The sequence below is a fragment of the Phyllobates terribilis genome, unplaced genomic scaffold (genome assembly GCF_046119375.1).
Source record: "Phyllobates terribilis strain yellow unplaced genomic scaffold, ASM4611937v1 Scaffold_14__1_contigs__length_39327217, whole genome shotgun sequence".
Taxonomy (NCBI): Eukaryota; Metazoa; Chordata; class Amphibia; order Anura; family Dendrobatidae; genus Phyllobates; species Phyllobates terribilis.
In genome coordinates this window covers 33,508,728-33,536,210 of record NW_027362774.1, presented here as the reverse complement: position 1 = coordinate 33,536,210, position 27,483 = coordinate 33,508,728, and the positions used below count along the sequence as shown (strand labels likewise).

The window sequence follows — 27,483 nt, the reverse complement described above, 5'->3', positions numbered from 1 at the left end:
TCCTCCGCGGGGGCCAACGTCGGAAGGGTGGCCGCGTCCTCCGCGGGGGCCAACGTCGGAAGGGTGGCCGCGTCCTCCGCGGGGGCCAACGTCGGAAGGGTGGCCGCGTCCTCCGCGGGGGCCAACGTCCGAAAGGTGGCCGCGTCCTCCGCGGGGGGCCAACGTCCGAAAGGTGGCCGCGTCCTCCGCGGGGGGCCAACGTCCGAAAGGTGGCCGCGTCCTCCGCGGGGGGCCAACGTCCGAAAGGTGGCCGCGTCCTCCGCGGGGGGCCAACGTCCGAAAGGTGGCCGCGTCCTCCGCGGGGGGCCAACGTCCGAAAGGTGGCCGCGTCCTCCGCGGGGGGCCAACGTCCGAAAGGTGGCCGCGTCGGAAAGGTGGCCGCGTCCTCCGCAGGGGCCAATGTCGGAAGGGTGGCCGCGTCCTCCGCGGGGGCCAATGTCGGAAGGGTGGCCGTGTCCTCCGCGGGGGCCAACGTCGGAAGGGTGGCCGCGTCCTCCGCGGGGGCCAACGTTGGAAGGGCGGCCGCGGGGTCTTGAGATCACAGCAGCCTCGGCACTGACCCCAGTCGCCTCTCTCCAATGACTGGAGGAGGAATGATCTCCTGCGGGGCAGTGCTGGTCTACGGTATCTAACATGGCAGACAATGAGATCGGCTTCGCAGGAAGCAGGTCACGCGGTGGAGAGCTGAACACCGGAGAAGGAGAAGCTTATTTGTCCCTGGATACGCGTCATGCTGGCTGTAATAAGAATCATACACGAAGTACAGAAACACGCAGACAAAGCCGCCGGAGCAGAACTCATCAATAATAAGCTACTGGCCAAAATTATATTTATATAAAACCACAAAAATAGGACAGAACACAAGCATGAACAGAACAGTAGAAAAAATAACCTTTATCCACATAGTCATCCAAGACAGCCAATTCTATAAGGGAGTGTGCAGTGCCGGCCATTATGGTGGAGACTCTGACCATTTGTGAAGCCGCCGTCAGCGCTGGCACCATCTCCGTGCCCGCACCTTGTGGCACTCTGCGGGCTAATAACTTCTTCTTCATCCATGCAAATCCAAAAATATAGAGAAATCTGTGTGCATATTCACAATGGGGCACAAGGCCGAGTTCAGAGATCAAAGATGGATGGGAACATCAAACAGATCACAGACTCCTTCGCTTTCATCCAAATTGTAGATATAGTCGTGGTCACCAGGCGGAGGCGACAGTCTGAGCAGAGGGGCGAACACTGGAAAAGAGAAGAGCCATTATGAGACCACGTACGGGGAGGAGACCACCTTCATCAGCCGGCACACAACACTTACCTTCTGAGGACATCAGCTCTTCTAGAAGGTCTGATGTGATGCATTCTGGAACACAAGAGACCATCACTGTATCGGCCTCCAGGGTCACATTACTAGGAGCTGGGGGGGGGGGGGGAGAGAGGAGAAGGAGCTGGCCGGGGGGGGGGGAGAGAGGAGAAGGAGCTGGCCGGGGGGGGGGGGGGGGGGGGAGAGAGGAGAAGGAGCTGGCCGGGGGGGGGAGAGGGGAGAGGAGAAGGAGCTGGCCGGGGGGGGAGAGGGAGAGAGGAGAAGGAGCTGGCCGGGGGGGGAGAGGGAGAGAGGAGAAGGAGCTGGCCGGGGGGGGAGAGAGGAGAAGGAGCTGGCCGGGGGGGGGGAGAGGAGAAGGAGCTGGCCGGGGGGGGGAGAGAGGAGAAGGAGCTGGCCGGGGGGGGGGGGGAGAGGAGAAGGAGCTGGCCGGGGGGGGGGGGGGGGGGAGGCGAGAGGAGAAGGAGCTGGCCGGGGGGGGGTTGGAGAGGAGAAGGAGCTGGCCGGGGGGGGGAGAGAGGAGAAGGAGCTGGCCGGGGGGGGGGGAGAGGAGAAGGAGCTGGCCGGGGGGGGGGGGGAGGCGAGAGGAGAAGGAGCTGGCCGGGGGGGGGGTTGGAGAGGAGAAGGAGCTGGCCGGGGGGGGGGGGGGGAGAGGAGAAGGAGCTGGCCGGGGGGGGGGGGGGGGGTTGGAGAGGAGAAGGAGCTGGCCGGGGGGGGGGGGGGGGGGAGAGGAGAAGGAGCTGGCCGGGGGGGGGGGGGGGGTTGGAGAGGAGAAGGAGCTGGCCGGGGGGGGGGGGGGGGGTTGGAGAGGAGAAGGAGCTGGCCGGGGGGGGGGGGGGGGGGGGGGAGGGGGAGAGGAGAAGGAGCTGGCCGGGGGGGGGGGGGGGGTTCGGAGAGTAGAAGGAGCTGGCCGGGGGGGGGGGGGGGGTTTCGGAGAGGAGAAGGAGCTGGCCGGGGGGGGGGGGGGGAGAGAGGAGAAGGAGCTGGCCGGGGGGGGGGGGGGGGGGGGGGAGGGAGAGGAGAAGGAGCTGGCCGGGAAACCGCTTACCTCTTGTGGAATCAAAGAACTCAGAGATATCTGTGGGCAACTCCAGCACTGGAAGACAAAGAACACAAGACTCCATCATGTCCTGTAGCATCGGAGCGGCCAGCGTCACACAGAACAGTGGTGGAATATGTACTGGACGGCGCTGTGAGCGGGCATTACACCGGTGGCTGGTCCTACGTCATTATCCTCCGAGATAGCACCGTCAATAGCAAACAAAGCAAGTACGAGGGGGCGATAGGCCTGACTGCCATGGCCGGCCTGTGACAGCCTTTGTTAGTTTCCATGGCTAACAGCGCCAGACGTCCAGCGTAATGGGATAGCTCACACCAGCGGCATGAACGCTATGAGGAGCCCATCAGCATTATGTGATGCCATTACCCCGCAGAGGGTGACCGTGTTCACGGCAGGACATTGCGAGTCAGTGCTGGTAACACGGTTTTGCCGGCCAGGTATTGAATGTGAGGAGCCAGGCCAGGGGGTTTATAACAAAATGTCTTCAGAAGATCTCCGGCAGCTGCAGGCTGTCTACCACTGCTGTAATGTGCAATAAGCTAATGATCGAGGCAGCGCTGCAGGCTGTCTACCACTGCTGTAATGTGCAATAAGCTAATGATCGAGGCAGCGCTGCAGGCTGTCTACCACTGCTGTAATGTGCAATAAGCTAATGATCGAGGCAGCGCTGCAGGCTGTCTACCACTGCTGTAATGTGCAATAAGCTAATGATCGAGGCAGCGCTGCAGGCTGTCTACCACTGCTGTAATGTGCAATAAGCTAATGATCGAGGCAGCGCTGCAGGCTGTCTACCACTGCTGTAATGTGCAATAAGCTAATGATCGAGGCAGCGCTGCAGGCTGTCTACCACTGCTGTAATGTGCAATAAGCTAATGATCGAGGCAGCGCTGCAGGCTGTCTACCACTGCTGTAATGTGCAATAAGCTAATGATCGAGGCAGCGCTGCAGGCTGTCTACCACTGCTGTAATGTGCAATAAGCTAATGATCGAGGCAGCGCTGCAGGCTGTCTACCACTGCTGTAATGTGCAATAAGCTAATGATCGAGGCAGCGCTGCAGGCTGTCTACCACTGCTGTAATGTGCAATAAGCTAATGATCGAGGCAGCGCTGCAGGCTGTCTACCACTGCTGTAATGTGCAATAAGCTAATGATCGAGGCAGCGCTGCAGGCTGTCTACCACTGCTGTAATGTGCAATAAGCTAATGATCGAGGCAGCGCTGCAGGCTGTCTACCACTGCTGTAATGTGCAATAAGCTAATGATCGAGGCAGCGCCAGCCACAGACCGTCCTGGTGACAGCAGTCCGTAAGAGCGCTACCTCTGAATCGCCATAAAGGTGTCAGATAAGAGTGCACCCTGGCCACAGGGACACCAAGAGCGTCTCTCCATCACTCACCATTAGATAGTTCAGATTTGATTGGCTGGAATGAGGTAGAAGTGTTCGGCAATTCAGGGCTGTTGTCTAAGGAAGCTGAAGACTGGAGCAGGCCAGTGTCCACAAGACGACTCCGTCCTTTATCTTCTGGGTCCAGTACTGGAGACACTGAGGAGAAGAAGCCACAGACCGCTCCATCACTGCATTGTCTGGGGACGGGGGGGTGAGGAACCAGGGCCTATGTCCGTCCTGGTCACTCTCCATGGTGCAGAAGGTGGCACTCACAGTGGACAGTGAGGACAGGTCCAGATCATCGCCTGGGCTACAATAACGGCAGGTCCTCAGTACACGTCCACTAGTAGAGAACATGGCACTCACATGGCTCTGCTGCCGTCAGGGTTCTGCTGTCTGTCTCTTTCTGTGGAGTGGGTGGTAAAGGCTCGGGAGTGACGGTCACGGCTGAAGGTGACGGGACAAGATCTTCTGGTGGAGGCACAGGAACGACAACTGCTGGGGAGCTGGAAGAGTCTTTATTAACTAGAAGAACCTCAATAGGCCCACTGGAACTCCTCAAATGAATCTGAAACTTCTTCTGTCCATTCACCCCCTAATAGAATAAGCCGATAATCAGACGATTAGGTGCGATGGGGCGGGGGGAAAGGTTTGAGAGACTGGTAGGGAGGGGGGTGATAATCAGACCAGACAGGCAATGGGTAGAGCATAGAGACCGATGTTTACCTCGGGTACTGGGACTTCCAGGCATGTGCCCGATGGAGCCTTGATGGCCAGCAAAGTATCTCCTGCAAAATAAAGCCGTACATGTGTACTATGGCCAAATGTGCAGGAAGGATACAACCACGAGTGGTGGTAAAGGTGTGACCTTGTGCAGTAACGAGGGTGACAATGCACCTCCATGGGGTGGCAAGGCGACAGACGATGTGACCATGTACAGAGAATCCGGAACAAACCTAAGCGCACATGAATCTGGTGGGCACAATCTCAGTACAGGGGACAACTGCGACAAAGACTCATATACGTCCAATATTAACGGCACATGCCCATTTTGTACCAACATGACGACGCACATGCGACATTGGGTACAAACCAAACAGTGGCACAACCCCTGCTCCCATATGTACCCTGCCGTAGGAAGTCCAGCTCCTGATACAGCGGCGCAGCGTCACGACTAACCTCGGAAGCAGCGGCAGATGTCATCATGGGTCAGGTACGCCAGCGTGTTCACGTTAAGGAAGGACTAGTAACTGCTGTGGCCTCCTCCATTAACCCACATGACCCCAGCCTCGCTCCACACAAACCCCTCAAAGGCCGGCGTCACCCCCACAGCTTCCCAAACACTCCTGCCATGTCCTGGTGTAGCAGGATGGGCGAGCGAGGTGTGAACCGTGGGGAATCCTTCATGGACCACACAAAAAGGATATCCAGTGTTCTGCACGTCGTCCGTCACATTCTTGATGCTCTGCTGCACCCAAATGCGCTGCTGGTCGAGCTCCTGCTCCCGCTGCTCCAGGTCCGACAGCTCCGCCTTCAGGTCAATCAGCTTATCCGCGATCTCGCGAGTGTTACATCCAGGACCCACGCCCCTGCAAGAACCAGCGCAAGATGGGGTACATGACAGCACTCCTTACATCACAACGCCTTTACATCACAGCCCAAGCCATGCGGCAGCCGCTCCGAGGGCCCGCCCGCCAAAGCCAAGCAGCGGCAGCCGCTCCGCCCGCCCAAGCCAAAGCCAGGCAGCCGCTCCGCCCGCCCAAGCCAAAGCCAAGCAGCCGCTCCGCACGTGCCAAAGCCAGGCAGCCGCTCCGCACGTGCCAAAGCCAGGCAGCCGCTCCGCCCGCGCCAAAGCCAAGCAGCCGCTCCGAGGGCCCGCCCGCCAAAGCCAAGCAGCCGCTCCGAGGGCCCGCCCGCCAAAGCCAAGCAGCCGCTCCGAGGGCCCGCCCGCCAAAGCCAAGCAGCCGCTCCGAGGGCCCGCCCGCCAAAGCCAAGCAGCCGCTCCGAGGGCCCGCCAAAGCCAAGCAGCCGCTCCGAGGGCCCGCCCGCCAAAGCCAAGCAGCCGCTCCGAGGGCCCGCCCGCCAAAGCCAAGCAGCCGCTCCGAGGGCCCGCCCGCCAAAGCCAAGCAGCCGCTCCGAGGGCCCGCCCGCCAAAGCCAAGCAGCCGCTCCGAGGGCCCGCCCGCCAAAGCCAAGCAGCCGCTCCGCCTTCAGGTCAATCAGCTTATCCGTGATCTCGCGAGTGTTACATCCAGGACCCACGCCCCTGCAAGAACCAGCGCAAGATGGGGTACATGACAGCACTCCTTACATCACAACGCCCTTACATCACAGCCCAAGCCAAGCGGCAGCCGCACCGAGGGCCCGCCCGCCAAAGCCAAGCAGCGGCAGACGCTCCGCCCGCCCAAGCCAAAGCCAGGCAGCCGCTCCGCCCGCGCCAAAGCCAAGCAGCCGCTCCGCCCGACCAAGCCAAAGCCAGGCAGCCGCTCCGCCCGCGCCAAAGCCAAGCAGCCGCTCCGAGGGCCCGCCCGCCAAAGCCAAGCAGCCGCTCCGCCTTCAGGTCAATCAGCTTATACGTGATCTCGCGAGTGTTACATCCAGGACCCACGCCCCTACAAGAACCAGCGCAAGATGGGGTACATGACAACACTCCTTACATCACAACGCCCTTACATCACAGCCCAAGCCATGCGGCAGGCGCACCGAGGGCCCGCCCGCCAAAGCCAAGCAGCGGCAGCTGCTCCGCCCGCCCAAGCCAAAGCCAGGCAGCCGCTCCGCCCGTGCCAAAGCCACGCAGCCGCTCCGCCCGCCCAAGCCAAAGCCAGGCAGCCGCTCCGCCCGCCCAAGCCAAAGCCAGGCAGCCGCTCCGCCCGCCCAAGCCAAAGCCAGGCAGCCGCTCCGCCCGCCCAAGCCAAAGCCAGGCAGCCGCTCCGCCCGCCCAAGCCAAAGCCAGGCAGCCGCTCCGCCCGCCCAAGCCAAAGCCAGGCAGCCGCTCCGCCCGCCCAAGCCAAAGCCAGGCAGCCGCTCCGCCCGCCCAAGCCAAAGCCAGGCAGCCGCTCCGCCCGCCCAAGCCAAAGCCAGGCAGCCGCTCCGCCCGCCCAAGCCAAAGCCAGGCAGCCGCTCCGCCCGCCCAAGCCAAAGCCAGGCAGCCGCTCCGCCCGCCCAAGCCAAAGCCAGGCAGCCGCTCCGCCTTCAGGTCAATCAGCTTATCCGCGATCTCGCGAGTGTTACATCCAGGACCCACGCCCCTGCAAGAACCAGCGCAAGATGGGGTACATGACAGCACTCCTTACATCACAGCCCAAGCCATGCGGCAGCCGCTCCGAGGGCCCGCCAGCCAAAGCCAAGCAGCGGCAGCCGCTCCGCCCGCGCCAAAGCCAGGCAGCCGCTCCGCCCGCGCCAAAGCCAAGCAGCCGCTCCGCCCGCGCCAAAGACAAGCAGCCGCTCCGCCTTCAGGTCAATCAGCTTATCCGCGATCGCGCGAGTGTTACATCCAGGACCCACGCCCCTGCAAGAACCAGCGCAAGATGGGGTACATGACAGCACTCCTTACATCACAACGCCCTTACATCACAGCCCAAGCCATGCGGCAGCCGCTCCGAGGGCCCGCCCGCCAAAGCCAAGCAGCCGCAGCTGCTCCGCCCGCGCCAAAGCCAGGCAGCCGCTCCACCCGCGCCAAAGCCAAGCAGCCGCTCCGCCCGCCCAAGCCAAAGCCAGGCAGCCGCTCCGCCCGCCCAAGCCAAAGCCAGGCAGCCGCTCCGCCCGCCCAAGCCAAAGCCAGGCAGCCGCTCCGCCCGCCCAAGCCAAAGCCAGGCAGCCGCTCCGCCCGCCCAAGCCAAAGCCAGGCAGCCGCTCCGCCTTCAGGTCAATCAGCTTATTCGCGATCTCGCGAGTGTTACATCCAGGACCCACGCCCCTACAAGAACCAGCGCAAGATGGGGTACATGACAGCACTCCTTACATCACAACACCCTTACATCACAGCCCAAGCCAAGCGGCGGCAGCCGCTCCGAGGGCCCGCCCGCCAAAGCCAAGCAGCGGCAGCTGCTCCGCCCGCCCAAGCCAAAGCCAGGCAGCCGCTCCGCCCGCCCAAGCCAAAGCCAGGCAGCCGCTCCGCCCGCGCCAAAGCCTAGCAGCCGCTCCGCCCGCCCAAGCCAAAGCCAGGCAGCCGCTCCGCCTTCAGGTCAATCAGCTTATCCGCGATCTCGCGAGTGTTACATCCAGGACCCACGCCCCTGCAAGAACCAGCGCAAGATGGGGTACATGACAGCACTCCTTACATCACAACGCCCTTACATCACAGCCCAAGCCATGCGGCAGCCGCACTGAGGGCCCGCCAAAGCCAAAGCCAGGCAGCCGCTCCGCCCGCCAAAGCCAAAGCCAAGCAGCGGCAGCTGCTCCGCCCGCCCAAGCCAAAGCCAGGCAGCCGCTCCGCCCGCGCCAAAGCCACGCAGCCGCTCCGCCCGCCCAAGCCAAAGCCAGGCAGCCGCTCCGCCCGCCCAAGCCAAAGCCAGGCAGCCGCTCCGCCCGCCCAAGCCAAAGCCAGGCAGCAGCTCCGCCCAAGCCAAAGCCAGGCAGCCGCTCCGCCTTCAGGTCAATCAGCTTATCCGCGATCTCGCGAGTGTTACATCCAGGACCCACGCCCCTGCAAGAACCAGCGCAAGATGGGGTACATGACAGCACTCCTTACATCACAGCCCAAGCCATGCGGCAGCCGCTCCGAGGGCCCGCCAGCCAAAGCCAAGCAGCGGCAGCCGCTCCGCCCGCCCAAGCCAAAGCCAGGCAGCCGCTCCGCCCGCGCCAAAGCCAAGCAGCCGCTCCGCCCGCGCCAAAGCCAAGCAGCCGCTCCGCCCGCGCCAAAGCCAAGCAGCCGCTCCGCCTTCAGGTCAATCAGCTTATCCGCGATCGCGCGAGTGTTACATCCAGGACCCACGCCCCTGCAAGAACCAGCGCAAGATGGGGTACATGACAGCACTCCTTACATCACAACGCCCTTACATCACAGCCCAAGCCATGCGGCAGCCGCTCCGAGGGCCCGCCCGCCAAAGCCAAGCAGCGGCAGCTGCTCCGCCCGCCCAAGCCAAAGCCAGGTAGCCGCTCCGCCCGCGCCAAAGCCAAGCAGCCGCTAAGCCCGCCCAAGCCAAAGCCAGGCAGCCGCTCCGCCCGCCCAAGCCAAAGCCAAACAGCCGCTCCGCCTTCAGGTCAATCAGCTTATTCGCGATCTCGCGAGTGTTACATCCAGGACCCACGCCCCTACAAGAACCAGCGCAAGATGGGGTACATGACAGCACTCCTTACATCACAGCCCAAGCCAAGCGGCGGCAGCCGCTCCGAGGGCCCGCCCGCCAAAGCCAAGCAGCGGCAGCTGCTCCGCCCGCGCCAAAGCCAGGCAGCCGCTCCGCCCGCCCAAGCCAAAGCCAGGCAGCCGCTCCGCCCGCGCCAAAGCCAAGCAGCCGCTCCGCCCGCCCAAGCCAAAGCCAGGCAGCCGCTCCGCCTTCAGGTCAATCAGCTTATCCGCGATCTCGCGAGTGTTACATCCAGGACCCACGCCCCTGCAAGAACCAGCGCAAGATGGGGTACATGACAGCACTCCTTACATCACAACGCCCTTACATCACAGCCCAAGCCATGCGGCAGCCGTACTGAGGGCCCGCCAAAGCCAGGCAGCCGCTCCGCCCGCCAAAGCCAAAGCCAGGCAGCCGCTCCGCCCGCCAAAGCCAAAGCCAGGCAGCCGCTCCGCCTCCAGGTCAATCAGCTTATCCGCGATCTCGCGAGTGTTACATCCAGGACCCACGCCCCTGCAAGAACCAGCGCAAGATGGGGTACATGACAGCACTCCTTACATCACAACGCCCTTACATCATAGCCCAAGCCAAGTGGCGGCAGCCGCTCCGAGGGCCCGCCCGCCAAAGCCAAGCAGCGGCAGCTGCTCCGCCCGCCCAAGCCAAAGCCAGGCAGCCGCTCCGCCCGCGCCAAAGCCAAGCAGCCGCTCCGCCTTCAGGTCAATCAGCTTATCCGCGATCTCGCGAGTGTTACATCCAGGACCCACGCCCCTGCAAGAACCAGCGCAAGATGGGGTACATGACAGCACTCCTTACATCACAATGCCCTTACATCACAGCCCAAGCCATGCGGCAGCCGCTCCGAGGGCCCGCCCGCCCAAGCCAAAGCCAGGCAGCCGCTCCGCCCGCCCAAGCCAAAGCCAGGCAGCCGCTCCGCCCGCCCAAGCCAAAGCCAGGCAGCCGCTCCGCCCGCCCAAGCCAAAGCCAGGCAGCCGCTCCGCCCGCCCAAGCCAAAGCCAGGCAGCCGCTCCGCCCACCCAAGCCAAAGCCAGGCAGCCGCTCCGCCCGCCCAAGCCAAAGCCAGGCAGCCGCTCCGCCCGCCCAAGCCAAAGCCAGGCAGCCGCTCCGCCCGCCCAAGCCAAAGCCAGGCAGCCGCTCCGCCTTCAGGTCAATCAGCTTATCCGCGATCTCGCGAGTGTTACATCCAGGACCCACGCCCCTGCAAGAACCAGCGCAAGATGGGGTACATGACAGCACTCCTTACATCACAACGCCTTTACATCACAGCCCAAGCCATGCGGCAGCCGCTCCGAGGGCCCGCCCGCCAAAGCCAAGCAGCGGCAGCCACTCCGCCCGCCCAAGCCAAAGCCAGGCAGCCGCTCCGCCCGCGCCAAAGCCAAGCAGCCGCTCCGCCCGCCCGCGCCAAAGCCAAGCAGCCGCTCCGCCCGCGCCAAAGCCAGGCAGCCGCTCCGCCCGCCCAAGCCATAGCCAAGCAGCCGCTCCGCCCGCCCAAGCCATAGCCAAGCAGCCGCTCCGCCCGCCCAAGCCATAGCCAAGCAGCCGCTCCGCCCGCCCAAGCCATAGCCAAGCAGCCGCTCCGCTCCGCCCGCCCAAGCCATAGCCAAGCAGCCGCTCCGCTCCGCCCGCGCCATAGCCAAGCAGCCGCTCCGCCCGCCCAAGCCATAGCCAAGCAGCCGCTCCGCCTTCAGGTCAATCAGCTTATCCGCGATCTCGCGAGTGTTACATCCAGGACCCACGCCTCTGCAAGAACCAGCGCAAGATGGGGTACATGACAGCACTCCTTACATCACAACGCCCTTACATCACAGCCCAAGCCAAGCGGCGGCAGCCGCTCCGAGGGCCCGCCCGCCAAAGCCAAGCAGCAGCAGCCACTCCACCCGCCCAAGCCAAGCAGCCGCTCCGCCCGCCCAAGCCAAAGCCAAGCAGCCGCTCCGCCTTCAGGTCAATCAGCTTATCCGCGATCTCGTGAGTTACATCCAGGACCCACGCCCCTGCAAGAACCAGCGCAAGATGGGGTACATGACAGCACTCCTTACATCACAACGCCCTTACATCAGAGCCCAAGCCATGCGCCAGCCGCTCCGAGGGCCCTCCCGCCAAAGCCAAGCAGCGGCAGCCGCTCCGCCCGCCCAAGCCAAAGCCAGGCAGCCGCTCCACCCGCGCCAAAGCCAAGCAGCCGCTCCGCCCGCCCAAGCCAAAGCCAGGCAGCCGCTCCGCCCGCCCAAGCCAAAGCCAGGCAGCCGCTCCGCCCGCCCAAGCCAAAGCCAGGCAGCCGCTCCGCCCGCCCAAGCCAAAGCCAGGCAGCCGCTCCGCCTTCAGGTCAATCAGCTTATCCGCGATCTCGCGAGTGTTACATCCAGGACCCACGCCTCTGCAAGAACCAGAGCAAGATGACGTACATGACAACACTCCTTACATCACAGCCCAAGCCAAGCGGCGGCAGCCGCCCCGCCCGCCGGCCAAAGCCAAGCGGCGGCAGCCGCCCCGCCCGCCGGCCAAAGCCAAGAGGCGGCAGCAGCTCCGCCCGCCGGCCAAAGCCAAGAGGCGGCAGCAGCTCCGCCCGCCGGCCAAAGCCAAGAGGCGGCAGCAGCTCCGCCCGCCGGCCAAAGCCAAGAGGCGGCAGCAGCTCCGCCCGCCGGCCAAAGCCAAGAGGCGGCAGCAGCTCCGCCCGCCGGCCAAAGCCAAGAGGCGGCAGCAGCTCCGCCCGCCGGAAGGAAAGAAATCCACAAATGTCGGGCAAATTGATTAAAGACCCAGAATCACATGACAAGCGGGAGCAGAAGCAGGAGTGCAGCTGTGGATGACAGCACAACAGTGACCCGGCTACGCGCTGTGCGGCTTACTTCCACTGAATGCTGTTCTTAGACTTCTTTTCGATCAGCCCGATTCCTTCCAGAACATTCGTGATGTCGTAAATTCGGCGTTTCTGTCTGACAGCGAGCGTATCTGCAGCCTGGCGACACAGACGGGAGAGGACGATCAAAAAGCTGCGGCACTTCATCAGGCACAGCAGAGCAGCGTGCAATGTGCTCACCGCAAGCAGAAAAGAGCCAGGGGAGCCTCGCCACGGTGCAGCACTGTGGAGAGGACGGGTAGGTGGTAGACAGATTAGGAGATTTAGGGCGGTGCAGCACTGTGGAGAGGACGGGTAGGTGGTAGACAGATGAGAAGATGTAGGGCGGTGCAGCACTGTGGAGAGGACGGGTAGGTGGTAGACAGATGAGGAGGAATTGTAGGGCGGTGCAGCACTGTGGAGAGGACGGGTAGGTGGTAGACAGATGAGGAGGAAATGTAGGGCGGTGCAGCACTGTGGAGAGGACGGGTAGGTGGTAGACAGATGAGGAGGAAATGTAGGGCGGTGCAGCACTGTGGAGAGGAGGGGTAGGTGGTAGACAGATGAGGAGGAAATGTAGGGCAGTGCAGCACTGTGGAGAGGAGGGGTAGGTGGTAGACAGATGAGGAGGAGATGTAGGGCGGTGCAGCACTGTGGAGAGGAGGGGTAGATGGTAGACAGATGAGGAGGAAATGTAGGGCGGTGCAGCACTATGGAGAGGAGGGGTAGATGGTAGACAGATGAGGAGGAAATGTAGGGCGGTGCAGCACTGTGGAGAGGAGGGGTAGATGGTAGACAGATGAGGAGGAAATGTAGGGCGGTGCAGCACTGTGGAGAGGAGGGGTAGATGGTAGACAGATGAGGAGGAAATGTAGGGCGGTGCAGCACTGTGGAGAGGAGGGGTAGATGGTAGACAGATGAGGAGGAAATGTAGGGCGGTGCAGCACTGTGGAGAGGAGGGGTAGATGGTAGACAGATGAGGAGGAAATGTAGGGCGGTGCAGCACTGTGGAGAGGAGGGGTAGATGGTAGACAGATGAGGAGATGTAGGGCGGTGCAGCACTGTGGAGAGGACGGGTAGGTGGTAGCCAGATGAGGAGGAGATGTAGGGCGGTGCAGCACTGTGGAGAGGAGGGGTAGGTGGTAGACAGATGAGGAGATGTAGGGCGGTGCAGCACTGTGGAGAGGACGAGTAGGTGGTAGACAGATGAGGAGATGTAGGGCGGTGCAGCACTGTGGAGAGGACGAGTAGGTGGTAGACAGATGAGGAGATGTAGGGCGGTGCAGCACTGAGGAGAAGATGGGTAGGTGGAGATGTAGGGCTGAGGAGATTTGCTGCACAGACTGGAGTAGCGGGGGAACAAGAAGCAAGTATGTAATTTTTTTTTAAATCAGTGACTATGTGGAGGCTATAATACTGGAAGACTATGGGGGGCGCATTATATCGTGCGGCCGGGGAGGCCCGAGGAGGATGGGCCAGCGGAGGCCCGAGGAGGATGGGCCAGCGGAGGCCCGAGGAGGATGGGCCAGCGGAGGCCCGAGGAGGATGGGCCAGCGGAGGCCCGAGGAGGATGGGCCAGCGGAGGCCCGAGGAGGATGGGCCAGCGGACTGAACAGGTGGGATTCTTGTGGGGATGAGGGGCAGGTGACCATGTAGTTTGGAGCAGCCGGCACAGGCGGGGGAAGGTTAGAGGCGTGTGACTCCAGCAGTCCGGGGCTAGTGGGAGCTGGATACAGTTGTGAGCTGCCGCATGTTGGGGGGAGCACGGTATGGGTTAGAGGCAGTGGGATATGGTGGGCAGCTTGGTGGTGGTGTTTGTGGGTGCAGGTTGGGTCGTTAACACTTTGAGGTCCAGCACGCCGTCCTCAGTGTCCTGCAGCAGGGTAAGGGCATTGGGTGGGCAGGTCTAGTATAGGGGGCAGCAGGTCTGGTCGTTACCGCTTTCAGATCCAGCACGCTGTCCTCCATCTCCTGCAGTAGGTTGGGGGGCAGCTTCGTGGTCTTGTTGGGGGTCAGGGCAGGTTTGGGGCGGTGGGGTACAGCTCGGTGGTATGTGGGGGGCAGCTCAGGTCGTTACTGCTTTCAGGTCCAGCACGCCGTCCTCAGCGTCCTGCAGCAGGGTAAGGGCATTGGGGGGGCAGGTCTAGTATAGGGGGCAGCAGGTCTGGTCGTTACCGCTTTCAGGTCCAGCACGCTGTCCTCCATCTCCTGCAGCAGGTTGGGGGGCAGCTTTGGGGCGGTGGGGTACAGCTCGGTGGTATGTGGGGGGCAGCTCAGGTCGTTACTGCTTTCAGGTCCAGCACGCCGTCCTCAGCGTCCTGCAGCAGGGTAAGGGCATTGGGGGGGCAGGTCTAGTATAGGGGGCAGCAGGTCTGGTCGTTACCGCTTTCAGGTCCAGCACGCCGTCCTCCGCATCCTGCAGCAGGTTGGGGGGCAGCTCGGTGGCGGTGTGTGGGGTCGGGGTAGTTCCGGTGGCGGTGTGTGGGGCAGCTCCGGTTCCGGGGGTCGTTAGCGCTTTCAGGTCCAGCACGCCGTCCTCCGCCTCCTGCAGCAGGTTGGGGGGCAGCTCGGTGGTGTATGTGGGGGGCAGCTCGGTGGTGTATGTGGGGGGCAGCTCGGTGGCGGTAGCTCTGGGGGTCGTTACCGCTTTCAGTTCCAGCACGAAGTCCTCCGCCTCCTGCAGGAGGGTTAGGGGGAAGCAGGGTGACTGTGTATGGGGGGCAGCTCTGGGTATGGGGTACAGCTCGGTAGTGTGTGGGGGGCAGCTCCTTGGTGTGTGGGGTCGGGGCAGTTCCGGTGGTATGTGGGGGGCAGCTGGGTGGCGGTGTGTGGGGTCGGGGTAGTTCCGGTGGTATGTGGGGGGCAGCTCAGTGGTGGTGTGTGGGGTCGGAGCAGCTCCTGCAGTATGTGGGGGTAGCTCGGTGGCGGTGTGTGGGGTCGGGGTAGCTCCTGTAGTATGTGGAGGGCAGCTGGGTGGCGGTGTGTGGGGTCGGGGTAGTTCCGGTAGTATGTGGGGGGCAGCTCGGTGGCGGTGTGTGGGGTCGGGGTATTTCTGGTGGTATGTGGGGGGGAGCTCGGTGGCGGTGTGTGGGGTCGGGGTAGCTCCGGTGGTATGTGGGGGGCAGCTCGGTGGTGGTGTGTGGGGCTGGGGTAGCTCCGGTGGTATGTGGGAGGCAGCTCGGTGGCGGTGTGTGGGGTCGGGGTAGCTCCGTTGGTATGTGGGGGGCAGCTTGGTGGCGGTGCGTGGGGTCGGGGTAGCTCCGTTGGTATGTGGGGGGCAGCTTGGTGGCGGTGTGTGGGGTCGGGTATTTCCGGTGGTATGTGGGGGGCAGCTCGGTGGCGGTGTGTGGGGTAGTTCCGGTGGTATATGGGGGGCAGCTCTGGGTATGGGGGGCTGCTCGGTGGCGGTGTGTGGGGCAGCTCCGGTTCCGGGGGTCGTTACCGCTTTCAGGTCCAGCACACAGTCCTCCACCTTCTGCAGTAGGGTTAGGGAATAGCTGGGTGACTGTGTATGGGGGGGCAGCTCTGGGTATGGGGGGCAGCTCCTTGGTGTGTGGGGTCGGGGTAGTTCCGGTGGTGGCATGTGGGGGGCAGCTCGGTGGCGGTGTGGGGGGGTCGGGGTAGCTCCGGTGGCATGTGGGGGGCAGCTCCGGTGGCATGTGGGGGGCAGCTCCGGTGGCATGTGGGGGGCAGCTCCGGTGGCGGTGTGTGGGGTTGGGGTAGCTCCGGTGGTATGTGAGGGGCAGCTCGGTGGCGGTGTGTGGGGCTGGGGTAGCTCCGGTGGTATGTGGGGGGCAGATCGGTGGCGGTGAGTGGGGCTGGGGTAGCTCCGGTGGTATGTGGGGGGCAGCTCGGTGGTGGTGTGTGGGGTCGGGGTAGCTCCGATGGTATGTGGGGGGCAGCTCGGTGGCGGTGTGTGGGGTCGGGGTAGTTCCGGTGGTATGTGGGGGGCAGCTCGGTGGTGTGTGGGGGGCAGCTCGGTGGCTGTGTGTTGGGTCAGGGTAGCTCCGGTGGTATGTGGGGGGCAGGGTAACTCCGGTGGTATGTGGGGGGCAGCTCGGTGGCGGTGTGTGGGGTCGGGGTAGCTCCGGTGGTATGTGGGGGGCAGCTCGGTGGCGGTGTGTGGGGTCGGGGTAGCTCCGGTGGTATGTGGGGGGCAGCTCGGTGGCGGTGTGTGGGGTCGGGTAGTTCCGGTGGTAAGTGGGGGGCAGCTCGGTGGCGGTGTGTGGGGTCGGGGTAGTTCCGGTGGTATGTGGGGGGCAGCTCGGTGGCGGTGTGTGGGGTCAGGGTAGCTCCGGATGTATGTGGGGGGCAGCTCGGTGGCGGTGTGTGGGGTCGGGGTAGCTCCGGTGGTATGTGGGGGGCAGCTCGGTGGCGGTGTGTGCGGTCGGGGTAGCTCCGGTGGTATGTGGGGGGCAGCTCGGTGGCGGTGTGTGCGGTCGGGGTAGCTCCGGTGGTATGTGGGGGGCAGCTCGGTGGCGGTGTGTGGGGTCGGGTAGTTCCGGTGGTAAGTGGTGGGCAGCTCGGTGGCGGTGTGTGGGGTCGGGTAGTTCCGGTGGTATGTGGGGGGCAGCTCGGTGGTGGTGTGTGGGGTCAGCGTAGTTCCGGTGGTATGTGGAGGGCTGCTCGGTGGTGGTGTGTGGGGTCAGGGTAGTTCCGGTGGTATGTGGGGGGCAGCTCGGTGGTGGTGTGTGTGGTCGGCGTAGCTCCGGTGGTATGTGGGGGGCAGCTCGGTGGTGGTGTGTGGGGCCGGGTAGTTCCGGTGGTATGTGGGGGCAGCTCGGTGGCGGTGTGTGGGGTCGGGGTAGCTCCGGTGGTGTTGAGGGGGTCGGGGTAGTTCCGATGGCGGTGTGTAGGGGCAGCTCCGGTTCCGGGGGTCGTTACCGCTTTCAGGTCCAGCACGCCGTCCTTCGCCTCCTGCAGTAGGGTTAGGGGATAGCTGGGTGGTGTGTGGGGTCGGGGTAGCTCAGGTGGTATGTGGGGGGCAGCTCGGTGGTGGTGGTGTGTGGGGTCGGGGTAGCCCCGGTGGTATGTAGGGGGCAGCTCGGTGGCGGTCTGCGGGGTCGGGGTAACTCCGGTGGTATGTGGGGAGCAGCTCGGTGTCGGTGTGTGGGGTCGGCAGCTCAGTGGCGGTGTGTGGGGTCGGGGTAGTTCCGGTGGTATGTGGGGGGCAGCTCTGTGGCGGTGTGTGGGGTAGGGGTAGCTCCAGTGGTATGTGGGGGGCAGCTCGGTGGCGGTGTGTGGGGCTGGGGTAGCTCCGGTGGTATGTGGGGGGCAGCTCGGTGGCGGTGTGTGGGGTCGGGGTAGCTCCGGTGGTATGTGGGGGGCAGCTCGGTGGCGGTGTGTGGGGTCGGGGTAGCTCCGGTGGTATGTGGGGGGCAGCTCGGTGGCGGTGTGTGGGGTCGGGGAAGCTCCGGTGGTATGTGGGGGGCAGCTCGGTGGCGGTGTGTGGGGTTGGGGAAGCTCCGGTGGTATGTGGGGGGCAGCTCGGTGGTTGTTTGTGGGGTCGGGGTAGCTCCGGTGGTATGTGGGGGGCAACTCGGTGGTGGTGTGTGGGGTCGGGGTAGCTCCGGTGGTATGTGGGGGGCAGCTCGGTGGCGGTGTGTGGGGTCGGGTAGTTCCGGTGGTATGTGAGGGGCAGCTCGGTGGCGGTGTGTGGGGTCAGGGTAGCTCCGGTGGTATGTGGGGGGCAGCTCCTTGGTGTGTGGGGGGGTCGGGGTAGTTCCGGTGGCGGTGTGGGGGGCAGCTCCGGTTCCGGGGGTCGTTACCGCTTTCAGGTCCAGCACGCCGTCCTCCGCCTCCTGCAGGAGGGTTAGGGGGTAGCTGGGTGACTGTGTATGGGGGGCAGCCCTGGGTATGGGGTACAGCTCGGTGGTGTGTGGGGGGGTCGGGGTAGTTCCGGTGGTATGTGGGGGGCAGCTCCGGTTCCGGGGGTCGTTACCGCTTTCAGGTCCAGCACGCCGTCCTCCGCCTCCTGCAAGAGGGTTAGGGGGTAGCTGGGTGACTGTGTATGGGGGGCAGCCCTGGGTATGGGGTACAGCTCGGTAGTGTGGGGGTCGGGGTAGCTCCGGTGGTATGTGGGGGCAGCTCCGGTTCCGGGGGTCTTTACCGCTTTCAGGTCCATCACGCCGTCCTCCACCTTCTGCAGTAGGGTTAGGGGGTAGCTGGGTGACTGTGTATGGGGGGGCAGCTCTGGGTATGGGGGGCAGCTCCTTGGTGTGTGGGGTCGGGGTAGTTCCGGTGGTGGCATGTTGGGGGCAGCTCGGTGGCGGTGTGGGGGGTCGGGGTAGCTCCGGTGGTATGTGGGGGGCAGCTCAGTGGTTGTTTGTGGGGTCGGGGTAGCTCCGGTGGTATGTGGGGGGCAACTCGGTGGTGGTGTGTGGGGTCGGGGTAGCTCCGGTGGTATGTGGGGGGCAGCTCGGTGGTGGTGTGTGGGGTCGGGATAGCTCCGGTGGTATGTGGGGGGCAACTCGGTGGTGGTGTGTGGGGTCGGGGTAGCTCCGGTGGTATGTGGGGGGCAGCTCGGTGGCGGTGTGTGGGGTCGGGTAGTTGCGGTGGTATGTGGGGGGCAGCTCGGTGGCGGTGTGTGGGGTCGGGTAGTTCCGGTGGTATGTGAGGGGCAGCTCGGTGGCGGTGTGTGGGGTCAGGGTAGCTCCGGTGGTATGTGGGGGGCAGCTCCTTGGTGTGTGGGGGGTCGGGGTAGTTCCGGTGGCGGTGTGGGGGGCAGCTCCGGTTCCGGGGGTCGTTACCGCTTTCAGGTCCAGCACGCCGTCCTCCGCCTCCTGCAGGAGGGTTAGGGGGTAGCTGGGTGACTGTGTATGGGGGGCAGCCCTGGGTATGGGGGGGCAGCTCGGTGGCGGTGTGTGGGGTCGGGGTAGTTCCGGTGGTGTGTGGGGCAGCTCCGGTTCCAGGGTCGTTACTGCTTTCAGGTCCAGCACGCCGTCCTCTGCCTCCTGCAGTAGGGTTAGGGGGTAGCTGGGTGACTGTGTATGGGGGGCAGCCCTGGGTATGGGGTACAGCTCGGTGGTGTGTGGGGGGTCGGGGTAGTTCCGGTGGTGGTGTGGGGGGGGCAGCTCCGGTTCCAGGGTCTTTTAGGTCCAGCACGCCGTCCTCCGCCTCCTGCAAGAGGGTTAGGGGGAAGCTGGGTGACTGTGTATGGGGGGCAGCCCTGGGTATGGGGTACAGCTCGGTAGTGTGGGGGGTCGGGGTAGCTCGGGTGGTATGTGGGGGCAGCTCCGGTTCCGGGGGTCGTTACCGCTTTCAGGTCCAGCACGCCGTTCTCCGCCTCCTGCAGTAGGGTTAGGGGGTAGTTGGGTGACTGTGTATGGGGGGCAGCCCTGGGTATGGGGTACAGCTCGGTAGTGTGGGGGGTCGGGGTAGTTCCGGTGGTGTGTGGGGCAGCTCCGGTTCCGGGGGTCGTTACCGCTTTCAGGTCCAGCACGCCGTGCTCCGCCTCCTGCAAGAGGGTTAGGGGGTAGCTGGGTGACTGTGTATGGGGGGCAGCCCTGGGTATGGGGTACAGCTCGGTAGTGTGGGGGTCGGGGTAGCTCCGGTGGTATGTGGGGGCAGCTCCGGTTCCGGGGGTCGTTACCGCTTTCAGGTCCAGCACGCCGTCCTCCGCCTCCTGCAGGAGGGTTAGGGGGTAGCTGGGTGACTGTGTATGGGGGGCAGCCCTGGGTATGGGGTACAGCTCGGTGGTGTGTGGGGGGTCGGGGTAGTTCCGGTGGTGTGTGGGGGGGCAGCTCCGGTTCCGGGGGTCGTTACCGCTTTCAGGTCCAGCACGCCGTCCTCCGCCTCCTGCAGGAAGGTTAGGGGGTAGCTGGGTGACTGTGTATGGGGGTAGCCCTGGGTATGGGGTACAGCTCGGTGGTGTGTGGGGGGTCGGGGTAGTTCCGGTGGTAGTGTGTGGGGGGGCAGCTCCGGTTCCGGGGGTCGTTACCGCTTTCAGGTCCAGCACGCCGTCCTCCACCTTCTGCAGTAGGGTTAGGGGGAAGCTGGGTGACTGTGTATGGGGTACAGCTCGGTAGTGTGGGGGGTCGGGGTAGTTCCGGTGGTGTGTGAGGCAGCTCCGGTTCCGGGGGTCGTTACCGCTTTCAGGTCCAGCACGCCGTCCTCCGCCTCCTGCAGTAGGGTTAGGGGGTAGCTGGGTGACTGTGTATGGGGTACAGCTCGGTAGTGTGGGGGGTCGGGGTAGTTCCGGTGGTGTGTGGAGGGGCAGCTCTGGTTCCGGGGGTCGTTACCGCTTTCAGGTCCAGCACGCCGTCCTCCGCCTCCTGCAGGAGGGTTAGGGGGTAGCTGGGTGACTGTGTATGGGGGGCAGCCCTGGGTATGGGGTACAGCTCGGTAGTGTGGGGGGGTCGGGGTAGCTCCGGTGGTGTGGGGGGCAGCTCCGGTTCCGGGGGTCGTTACCGCTTTCAGGTCCAGCACGCCGTCCTCCGCCTCCTGCAGTAGGGTTAGGGGGTAGCTGGGTGACTGTGTATGGGGGGCAGCCCTGGTTATGGGGTACAGCTCGGTAGTGTGGGGGGGTCGGGGTAGTTCCGGTGGCGGTGTGGGGTGGCAGCTCCGGTTCCGGGGGTCGTTACCGCTTTCAGGTCCAGCACGCCGTCCTCCGCCTCCTGCAGTAGGGTTAGGGGGTAGCTGGGTGACTGTGTATGGGGGGCAGCCCTGGGTATGGGGTACAGCTCGGTAGTGTGGGGGGTCGGGGTAGTTCCGGTGGTATGTGGGGGGCAGCTCCGGTTCCGGGGGTCGTTACCGCTTTCAGGTCCAGCACGCCGTCCTCCGCCTCCTGCAGTAGGGTTAGGGGGTAGCTGGGTGACTGTGTATGGGGGGCAGCCCTGGGTATGGGGTACAGCTCGGTGGTGTGTGGGGGGGGGGTCGGGGTAGTTCCGGTGGTAGTGTGTGGGGGGGGGAAGCTCCGGTTCTGGGGGTCGTTACCGCTTTCAGGTCCAGCACGCCGTCCTCCGCCTCCTGCAGTAGGGTTAGGGGGTAGCTGGGTGACTGTGTATGGGGGCGCAGCCCTGGGTATGGGGTACAGCTCGGTGGTGTGTGGGGGGCAGCTCCGGTTCCGGGGGTCGTTACCGCTTTCAGGTCCAGCACGCCGTCCTCCGCCTCCTGCAGGAGGGTTAGGGGGTAGCTGGGTGACTGTGTATGGGGGGCAGCCCTGGGTATGGGGTACAGCTCGGTGGTGTGTGGGGGGTCGGGGTAGTTCCGGTGGTGTGGGGGGGCAGCTCCGGTTCCGGGGGTCGTTACCGCTTTCAGGTCCAGCACGCCGTCCTCCGCCTCCTGCAGTAGGGTTAGGGGGTAGCTGGGTGACTGTGTATGGGGGGCAGCCCTGGGTATGGGGTACAGCTCGGTAGTGTGGGGGGTCGGGGTAGTTCCGGTGGTATGTAGGGGGCAGCTCCGATTCCGGGGGTCGTTACCGCTTTCAGGTCCAGCACGCCGTCCTCCGCCTCCTGCAGTAGGGTTAGGGGGTAGCTGGGTGACTGTGTATGGGGGGCAGCCCTGGGTATGGGGTACAGCTCGGTAGTGTGGGGGGTCGGGGTAGTTCCGGTGGTGTGTGGGGGGGCAGCTCCGGTTCCGGGGGTCGTTACCGCTTTCAGGTCCAGCACGCCGTCCTCCGCCTCCTGCAGGAGGGTTAGGGGGTAGCTGGGTGACTGTGTATGGGGGGCAGCCCTGGGTATGGGGTACAACTCGGTGGCGGTGTAGGCGGTCGGGGTAGCTCCGGTGGCATGTGGGGGGCATCCCTGGGTATGGGGTACAGCTCGGTAGTGTGGGGGGTCGGGGTAGTTCCGGTGGTGTGGGGGGGGGGGCAGCTCCGGTTCCGGGGGTCGTTACCGCTTTCAGGTCCAGCACGCCGTCCTCCGCCTCCTGCAGGAGGGTTAGGGGGTAGCTGGGTGACTGTGTATGGGGGGCAGCCCTGGGTATGGGGTACAACTCGGTGGCGGTGTAGGCGGTCGGGGTAGCTCCGGTGGCATGTGGGGGGCATCCCTGGGTATGGGGTACAGCTCGGTAGTGTGGGGGGTCGGGGTAGTTCCGGTGGTGTGGGGGGGGGGGCAGCTCCGGTTCCGGGGGTCGTTACTGCTTTCAGGTCCAGCACGCCGTCCTCCGCTTCCTGCAGTAGGGTTAGGGGGTAGCTGGGTGACTGTGTATGGGGGGCAGCCCTGGGTATGGGGTACAGCTCGGTGGTGTGGGGGGGGCAGCTCCGGTTCCGGGGGTCGTTACCGCTTTCAGGTCCAGCACGCCGTCCTCCGCCTCCTGCAGTAGGGTTAGGGGGTAGCTGGGTGACTGTGTATGGGGGGCAGCCCTGGGTATGGGGTACAGCTCGGTAGTGTGGGGGGTCGGGGTAGTTCCGGTGGTAGTGTGTGGGGGGGCAGCTCCGGTTCCAGGGGTCGTTACCGCTTTCAGGTCCAGCACGCCGTCCTCCGCCTCCTGCAGTAGGGTTAGGGGGTAGCTGGGTGACTGTGTATGGGGGGCAGCCCTGGGTATGGGGTACAGCTCGGTGGTGTGGGGGGGGCAGCTCCCGTTCCGGGGGTCGTTACCGCTTTCAGGTCCAGCACGCCGTCCTCCGCCTCCTGCAGTAGGGTTAGGGGGTAGCTGGGTGACTGTGTATGGGGGGCAGCCCTGGGTATGGGGTACAGCTCGGTGGTGTGTGGGGGGGGGTCGGGGTAGTTCCGGTGGTAGTGTGTGGGGGGGAAGCTCCGGTTCTGGGGGTCGTTACCGCTTTCAGGTCCAGCACGCCGTCCTCCGCCTCCTGCAGTAGGGTTAGGGGGTAGCTGGGTGACTGTGTATGGGGGCGCAGCCCTGGGTATGGGGTACAGCTCGGTGGTGTGTGGGGGGCAGCTCCGGTTCCGGGGGTCGTTACCGCTTTCAGGTCCAGCACGCCGTCCTCCGCCTCCTGCAGGAGGGTTAGGGGGTAGCTGGGTGACTGTGTATGGGGGGCAGCCCTGGGTATGGGGTACAGCTCGGTGGTGTGTGGGGGGTCGGGGTAGTTCCGGTGGTGTGGGGGGGCAGCTCCGGTTCCGGGGGTCGTTACCGCTTTCAGGTCCAGCACGCCGTCCTCCGCCTCCTGCAGTAGGGTTAGGGGGTAGCTGGGTGACTGTGTATGGGGGGCAGCCCTGGGTATGGGGTACAGCTCGGTAGTGTGGGGGGTCGGGGTAGTTCCGGTGGTATGTAGGGGGCAGCTCCGATTCCGGGGGTCGTTACCGCTTTCAGGTCCAGCACGCCGTCCTCCGCCTCCTGCAGTAGGGTTAGGGGGTAGCTGGGTGACTGTGTATGGGGGGCAGCCCTGGGTATGGGGTACAGCTCGGTAGTGTGGGGGGGTCGGGGTAGTTCCGGTGGTAGTGTGTGGGGGGGCAGCTCCGGTTCCAGGGGTCGTTACCGCTTTCAGGTCCAGCACGCCGTCCTCCGCCTCCTGCAGGAGGGTTAGGGGGTAGCTGGGTGACTGTGTATGGGGGGCAGCCCTGGGTATGGGGTACAGCTCGGTGGCGGTGTAGGGGGTCAGGGTAGCTCCGGTGGCATGTGGGGGGCAGCCCTGGGTATGGGGTACAGCTCGGTAGTGTGGGGGGTCGGGGTAGCTCCGGTGGTGTGGGGGGGGCAGCTCCGGTTCCGGGGGTCGTTACCGCTTTCAGGTCCAGCACGCCGTCCTCCGCCTCCTGCAGTAGGGATAGGGGGAAGCTGGGTGACTGTGTATGGGGGGCAGCCCTGGGTATGGGGTACAGCTCGGTAGTGTGGGGGGTCGGGATAGTTCCGGTGGTGTGTGGGGCAGCTCCGGTTCCGGGGGTCGTTACCGCTTTCAGGTCCAGCACGCCGTCCTCCGCCTCCTGCAGTAGGGTTAGGGGGTAGCTGGGTGACTGTGTATGGAGGTAGCCCTGGGTATGGGGTACAGCTCGGTAGTGTGGGGGGTCGGGGTAGTTCCGGTGGTATGTAGGGGGCAGCTCCGGTTCCGGGGGTCGTTACCGCTTTCAGGTCCAGCACGCCGTCCTCCGCCTCCTGCAGTAGGGTTAGGGGGTAGCTGGGTGACTGTGTATGGGGGGGCAGCTCTGGGTATGGGGTACAGCTCGGTAGTGTGGGGGGGTCGGGGTAGTTCCGGTGGTGGTGTGTGGGGGGGCAGCTCCGGTTCCGGGGGTCGTTACCGCTTTCAGGTCCAGCACGCCGTCCTCCGCCTCCTGCAGTAGGGTTAGGGGGTAGCTGGGTGACTGTGTATGGGGGGCAGCCCTGGGTATGGGGTACAGCTCGGTGGTGTGTGGGGGGGGTCGGGGTAGTTCCGGTGGTGTGTGGGGCAGCTCCGGTTCCGGGGGTCGTTACCGCTTTCAGGTCCAGCACGCCGTCCTCCGCCTCCTGCAGGAGGGTTAGGGGGTAGCTGGGTGACTGTGTATGGGGGCGCAGCCCTGGGTATGGGGTACAGCTCGGTGGTGTGTGGGGGGTCGGGGTAGTTCCGGTGGTAGTGTGTGTGGGGGGGGGCTGCTCCGGTTCCGGGGGTCGTTACCGCTTTCAGGTCCAGCACACCGTCCTCCGCCTCCTGCAGTAGGGTTAGGGGGTAGCTGGGTGACTGTGTATGGGGGCGCAGCCCTGGGTATGGGGTACAGCTCGGTAGTGTGGGGGGTCGGGGTAGTTCCGGTGGTATGTGGGGGGCAGCTCCGGTTCCGGGGGTCGTTACCGCTTTCAGGTCCAGCACGCCGTGCTCCGCCTCCTGCAGGAGGGTTAGGGGGTAGCTGGGTGACTGTGTATGGGGGGCAGCCCTGGGTATGGGGTACAGCTCGGTAGTGTGGGGGGGTCGGGGTAGTTCCGGTGGTGGTGTGTGGGGGGCAGCTCGGTGGCGGTGTGGGGGGGGTCGGGGTAGCTCCGGTGGCATGTGGGGTACAGCTCGGTAGTGTGGGGGGTCGGGGTAGTTCCGGTGGTGTGGGGGGGGCAGCTCCGGTTCCGGGGGTCGTTACCGCTTTCAGGTCCAGCACGCCGTCCTCCGCCTCCTGCAGTAGGGTTAGGGGGTAGCTGGGTGACTGTGTATGGGGGCGCAGCCCTGGGTATGGGGTACAGCTCGGTAGTGTGGGGGGTCGGGGTAGTTCCGGTGGTATGTGGGGGGCAGCTCCGGTTCCGGGGGTCGTTACCGCTTTCAGGTCCAGCACGCCGTGCTCCGCCTCCTGCAGGAGGGTTAGGGGGTAGCTGGGTGACTGTGTATGGGGGGCAGCCCTGGGTATGGGGTACAGCTCGGTAGTGTGGGGGGGTCGGGGTAGTTCCGGTGGTGGTGTGTGGGGGGCAGCTCGGTGGCGGTGTGGGGGGGGTCGGGGTAGCTCCGGTGGCATGTGGGGTACAGCTCGGTAGTGTGGGGGGTCGGGGTAGTTCCGGTGGTGTGGGGGGGGCAGCTCCGGTTCCGGGGGTCGTTACCGCTTTCAGGTCCAGCACGCCGTCCTCCGCCTCCTGCAGTAGGGTTAGGGGGTAGCTGGGTGACTGTGTATGGGGGTAGCCCTGGGTATGGGGTACAGCTCGGTAGTGTGGGGGGTCGGGGTAGTTCCGGTGGTATGTGGGGTACAGCTCGGTAGTGTGGGGGGTCGGGGTAGTTCCGGTGGTAGTGTGTGGGGGGGCAGCTCCGGTTCCGGGGGTCGTTACCGCTTTCAGGTCCAGCACGCCGTCCTCCGCCTCCTGCAGTAGGGTTAGGGGGTAGCTGGGTGACTGTGTATGGGGGTAGCCCTGGGTATGGGGTACAGCTCGGTAGTGTGGGGGGTCGGGGTAGTTCCGGTGGTATGTGGGGTACAGCTCGGTAGTGTGGGGGGGTCGGGGTAGTTCCGGTGGTGGTGTGTGGGGGGCAGCTCGGTGGCGGTGTGGGGGGGTCGGGGTAGCTCCGGTGGCATGTGGGGTACAGCTCGGTAGTGTGGGGGGGTCGGGGTAGTTCCGGTGGTGGTATGTGGGGGGCAGCTCCGGTTCCGGGGGTCGTTACCGCTTTCAGGTCCAGCACGCCGTCCTCCGCCTCCTGCAGGAGGGACACGAACTTGCTGGTGAGCAGGCCAAGGCTCTTCTCGTGGCGGCTCGGCGTTACCGGCAGCTGCGCGGGATCCGCCATCACTGCACCGAGAGGCGGGGCCTCCGGTCACCTGCTCCAACCGCGAGACGCAGCCGTTACTTCCGCAAAGCACGGCGGGAACGAGTGGGCGTGGCCGAGACAAAGGGAGCGTCTACAATGTGCAGTGAGAACAGGAGCGCGCGGCCGCAGGGACCGAGGGCAAAGTGTCCGCCCTGCGGGAGACGGAGGACGCGGTTATTTCTCCTGCACAGACTCTGGTTCACACTTGGCGGTACTCATGTGTCTGCGTCATTAATCAGTGTAAACCAGAGACGACCGGCTGGCTGGAAGGTGACACTGGTGTACTGACTGTCCTGCAATCTCTTCACAGAGACATCTTATTGATTCATAGAGGAAAACGCTAATGAGAACAGCGACCAATAAGAAAGGTGGCGAAACGATGCTGATGCTGACATCTTATTCCTCAGTCTCTTTGTTTCTGTCTTTTCATTACAAAAATAAAAAATGACAGTAATAAAATATAATGCAGCGAGAAGCCCGGTGTGAACAGCGGCCACAAGAGGTGGAAACCGCAGGAATGGCGGCAGCGAGCAGTGAAAAGCCGGAGGCCGCGGATGTCCTGTAACCCCTGAAAAACCCAATGAGTGGCCGCTCTGATGCCGGTTCTGATGCCGGTTCTGATGCCGGTTCTGATGGCCGCTCTGATGCCGGTTCTGATGGTCGCTCTGATGCCGGTTCTGATGCCGGTTCTGATGCCGGTTCTGATGGTCGCTCTGATGCCGGTTCTGATGGCCGCTCTGATGCCGGTTCTGATGGCCGCTCTGATGCCGATTCTGATGGTCGCTCTGATGCCGGTTCTGATGGTCGCTCTGATGCCGGTTCTGATGATCGCTCTGATGCCGGTTCTGATGATCGCTCTGATGCCGGTTCTGATGGCCGCTCTGATGCCGGTTCTGATGGCCGCTCTGATGCCGGTTCTGATGGTCGCTCTGATGCCGGTTCTGATGATCGCTCTGATGGCCGCTCTGATGGTCGCTCTGATGCCGGTTCTGATGATCGCTCTGATGGCCGCTCTGATGCCGGTTCTGATGGCCGCTCTGATGCCGGTTCTGATGGTCGCTCTGATGCCGGTTCTGATGGCCGCTCTGATGCCGGTTCTGATGGCCGCTCTGATGCCGGTTCTGATGATCGCTCTGATGGCCGCTCTGATGCCGGTTCTGATGGCCGCTCTGATGCCGGTTCTGATGGTCGCTCTGATGCCGATTCTGTTGGGGATCTGATGCCGGTTCTGATGGTCGCTCTGATGCCGGTTCTGATGGTCGCTCTGAGGCCGGTTCTGATGGTCGCTCTGATGCCGGTTCTGATGCCGGTTCTGATGGTCGCTCTGAGGCCGGCTCTGATCGCCGCTCTGATGCCGGTTCTGATGGTCGCTCTGATGCCGGTTCTGATGGCCTCTTTGATGCCGGTTCTGATGGTCGCTCTGATGCCGGTTCTGATGGTCGCTCTGATACCGGTTCTGATGGTCGCTCTGATGCTGGTTCTGATGCCGGTTCTGATGGCCGCTCTGATG

The 27,483-nt window shown here is 64.3% G+C and overlaps 1 protein-coding gene across 2 annotated transcripts; it reads right to left on the bottom strand.

Moving 5' to 3' along the window:
* Nucleotides 1–812: 812 nt before the first annotated feature.
* E2F4 (E2F transcription factor 4) lies at nt 813–26,081 on the bottom strand. Of its 2 annotated transcripts, none has more exons than XM_073659892.1 (10): nt 25,830–26,081; nt 11,910–12,019; nt 5,192–5,353; nt 4,944–4,987; nt 4,491–4,552; nt 4,131–4,359; nt 3,774–3,920; nt 2,367–2,414; nt 1,316–1,360; nt 813–1,239 (listed from the first exon to the last, which is right to left on the bottom strand). In XM_073659892.1, the coding sequence occupies exons 1-10, from the start codon at nt 25,950–25,952 to the stop codon at nt 1,127–1,129; spliced, it is 1,083 nt and encodes a 360-aa protein (XP_073515993.1). In that variant the 5' UTR covers nt 25,953–26,081; the 3' UTR covers nt 813–1,126. The 2 variants fall into 2 exon arrangements, with proteins under 2 accessions (XP_073515993.1, XP_073515994.1); XM_073659893.1 differs by lacking the exon at nt 25,830–26,081 and adding an exon at nt 14,075–14,119.
* Between the last annotated feature and the right edge of the window lie 1,402 nt (nt 26,082–27,483).

Coding starts and splice junctions, on each gene's coding strand:
- E2F4 (XM_073659892.1), bottom strand. CDS start 25,952: ATGGCGGATCCCGCGCAGCTGCCGGTAACGCCGAGCCGCCACGAGAAG. Junction 3,921..4,130: donor CCTGACGGCAGCAGAGCCAT/GTGAGTGCCATG, acceptor TCTTCTCCTCAG/TGTCTCCAGTACTGGACCCA. Junction 1,361..2,366: donor GTTCTTTGATTCCACAAGAG/GTAAGCGGTTTC, acceptor CTTGTGTTCCAG/AATGCATCACATCAGACCTT.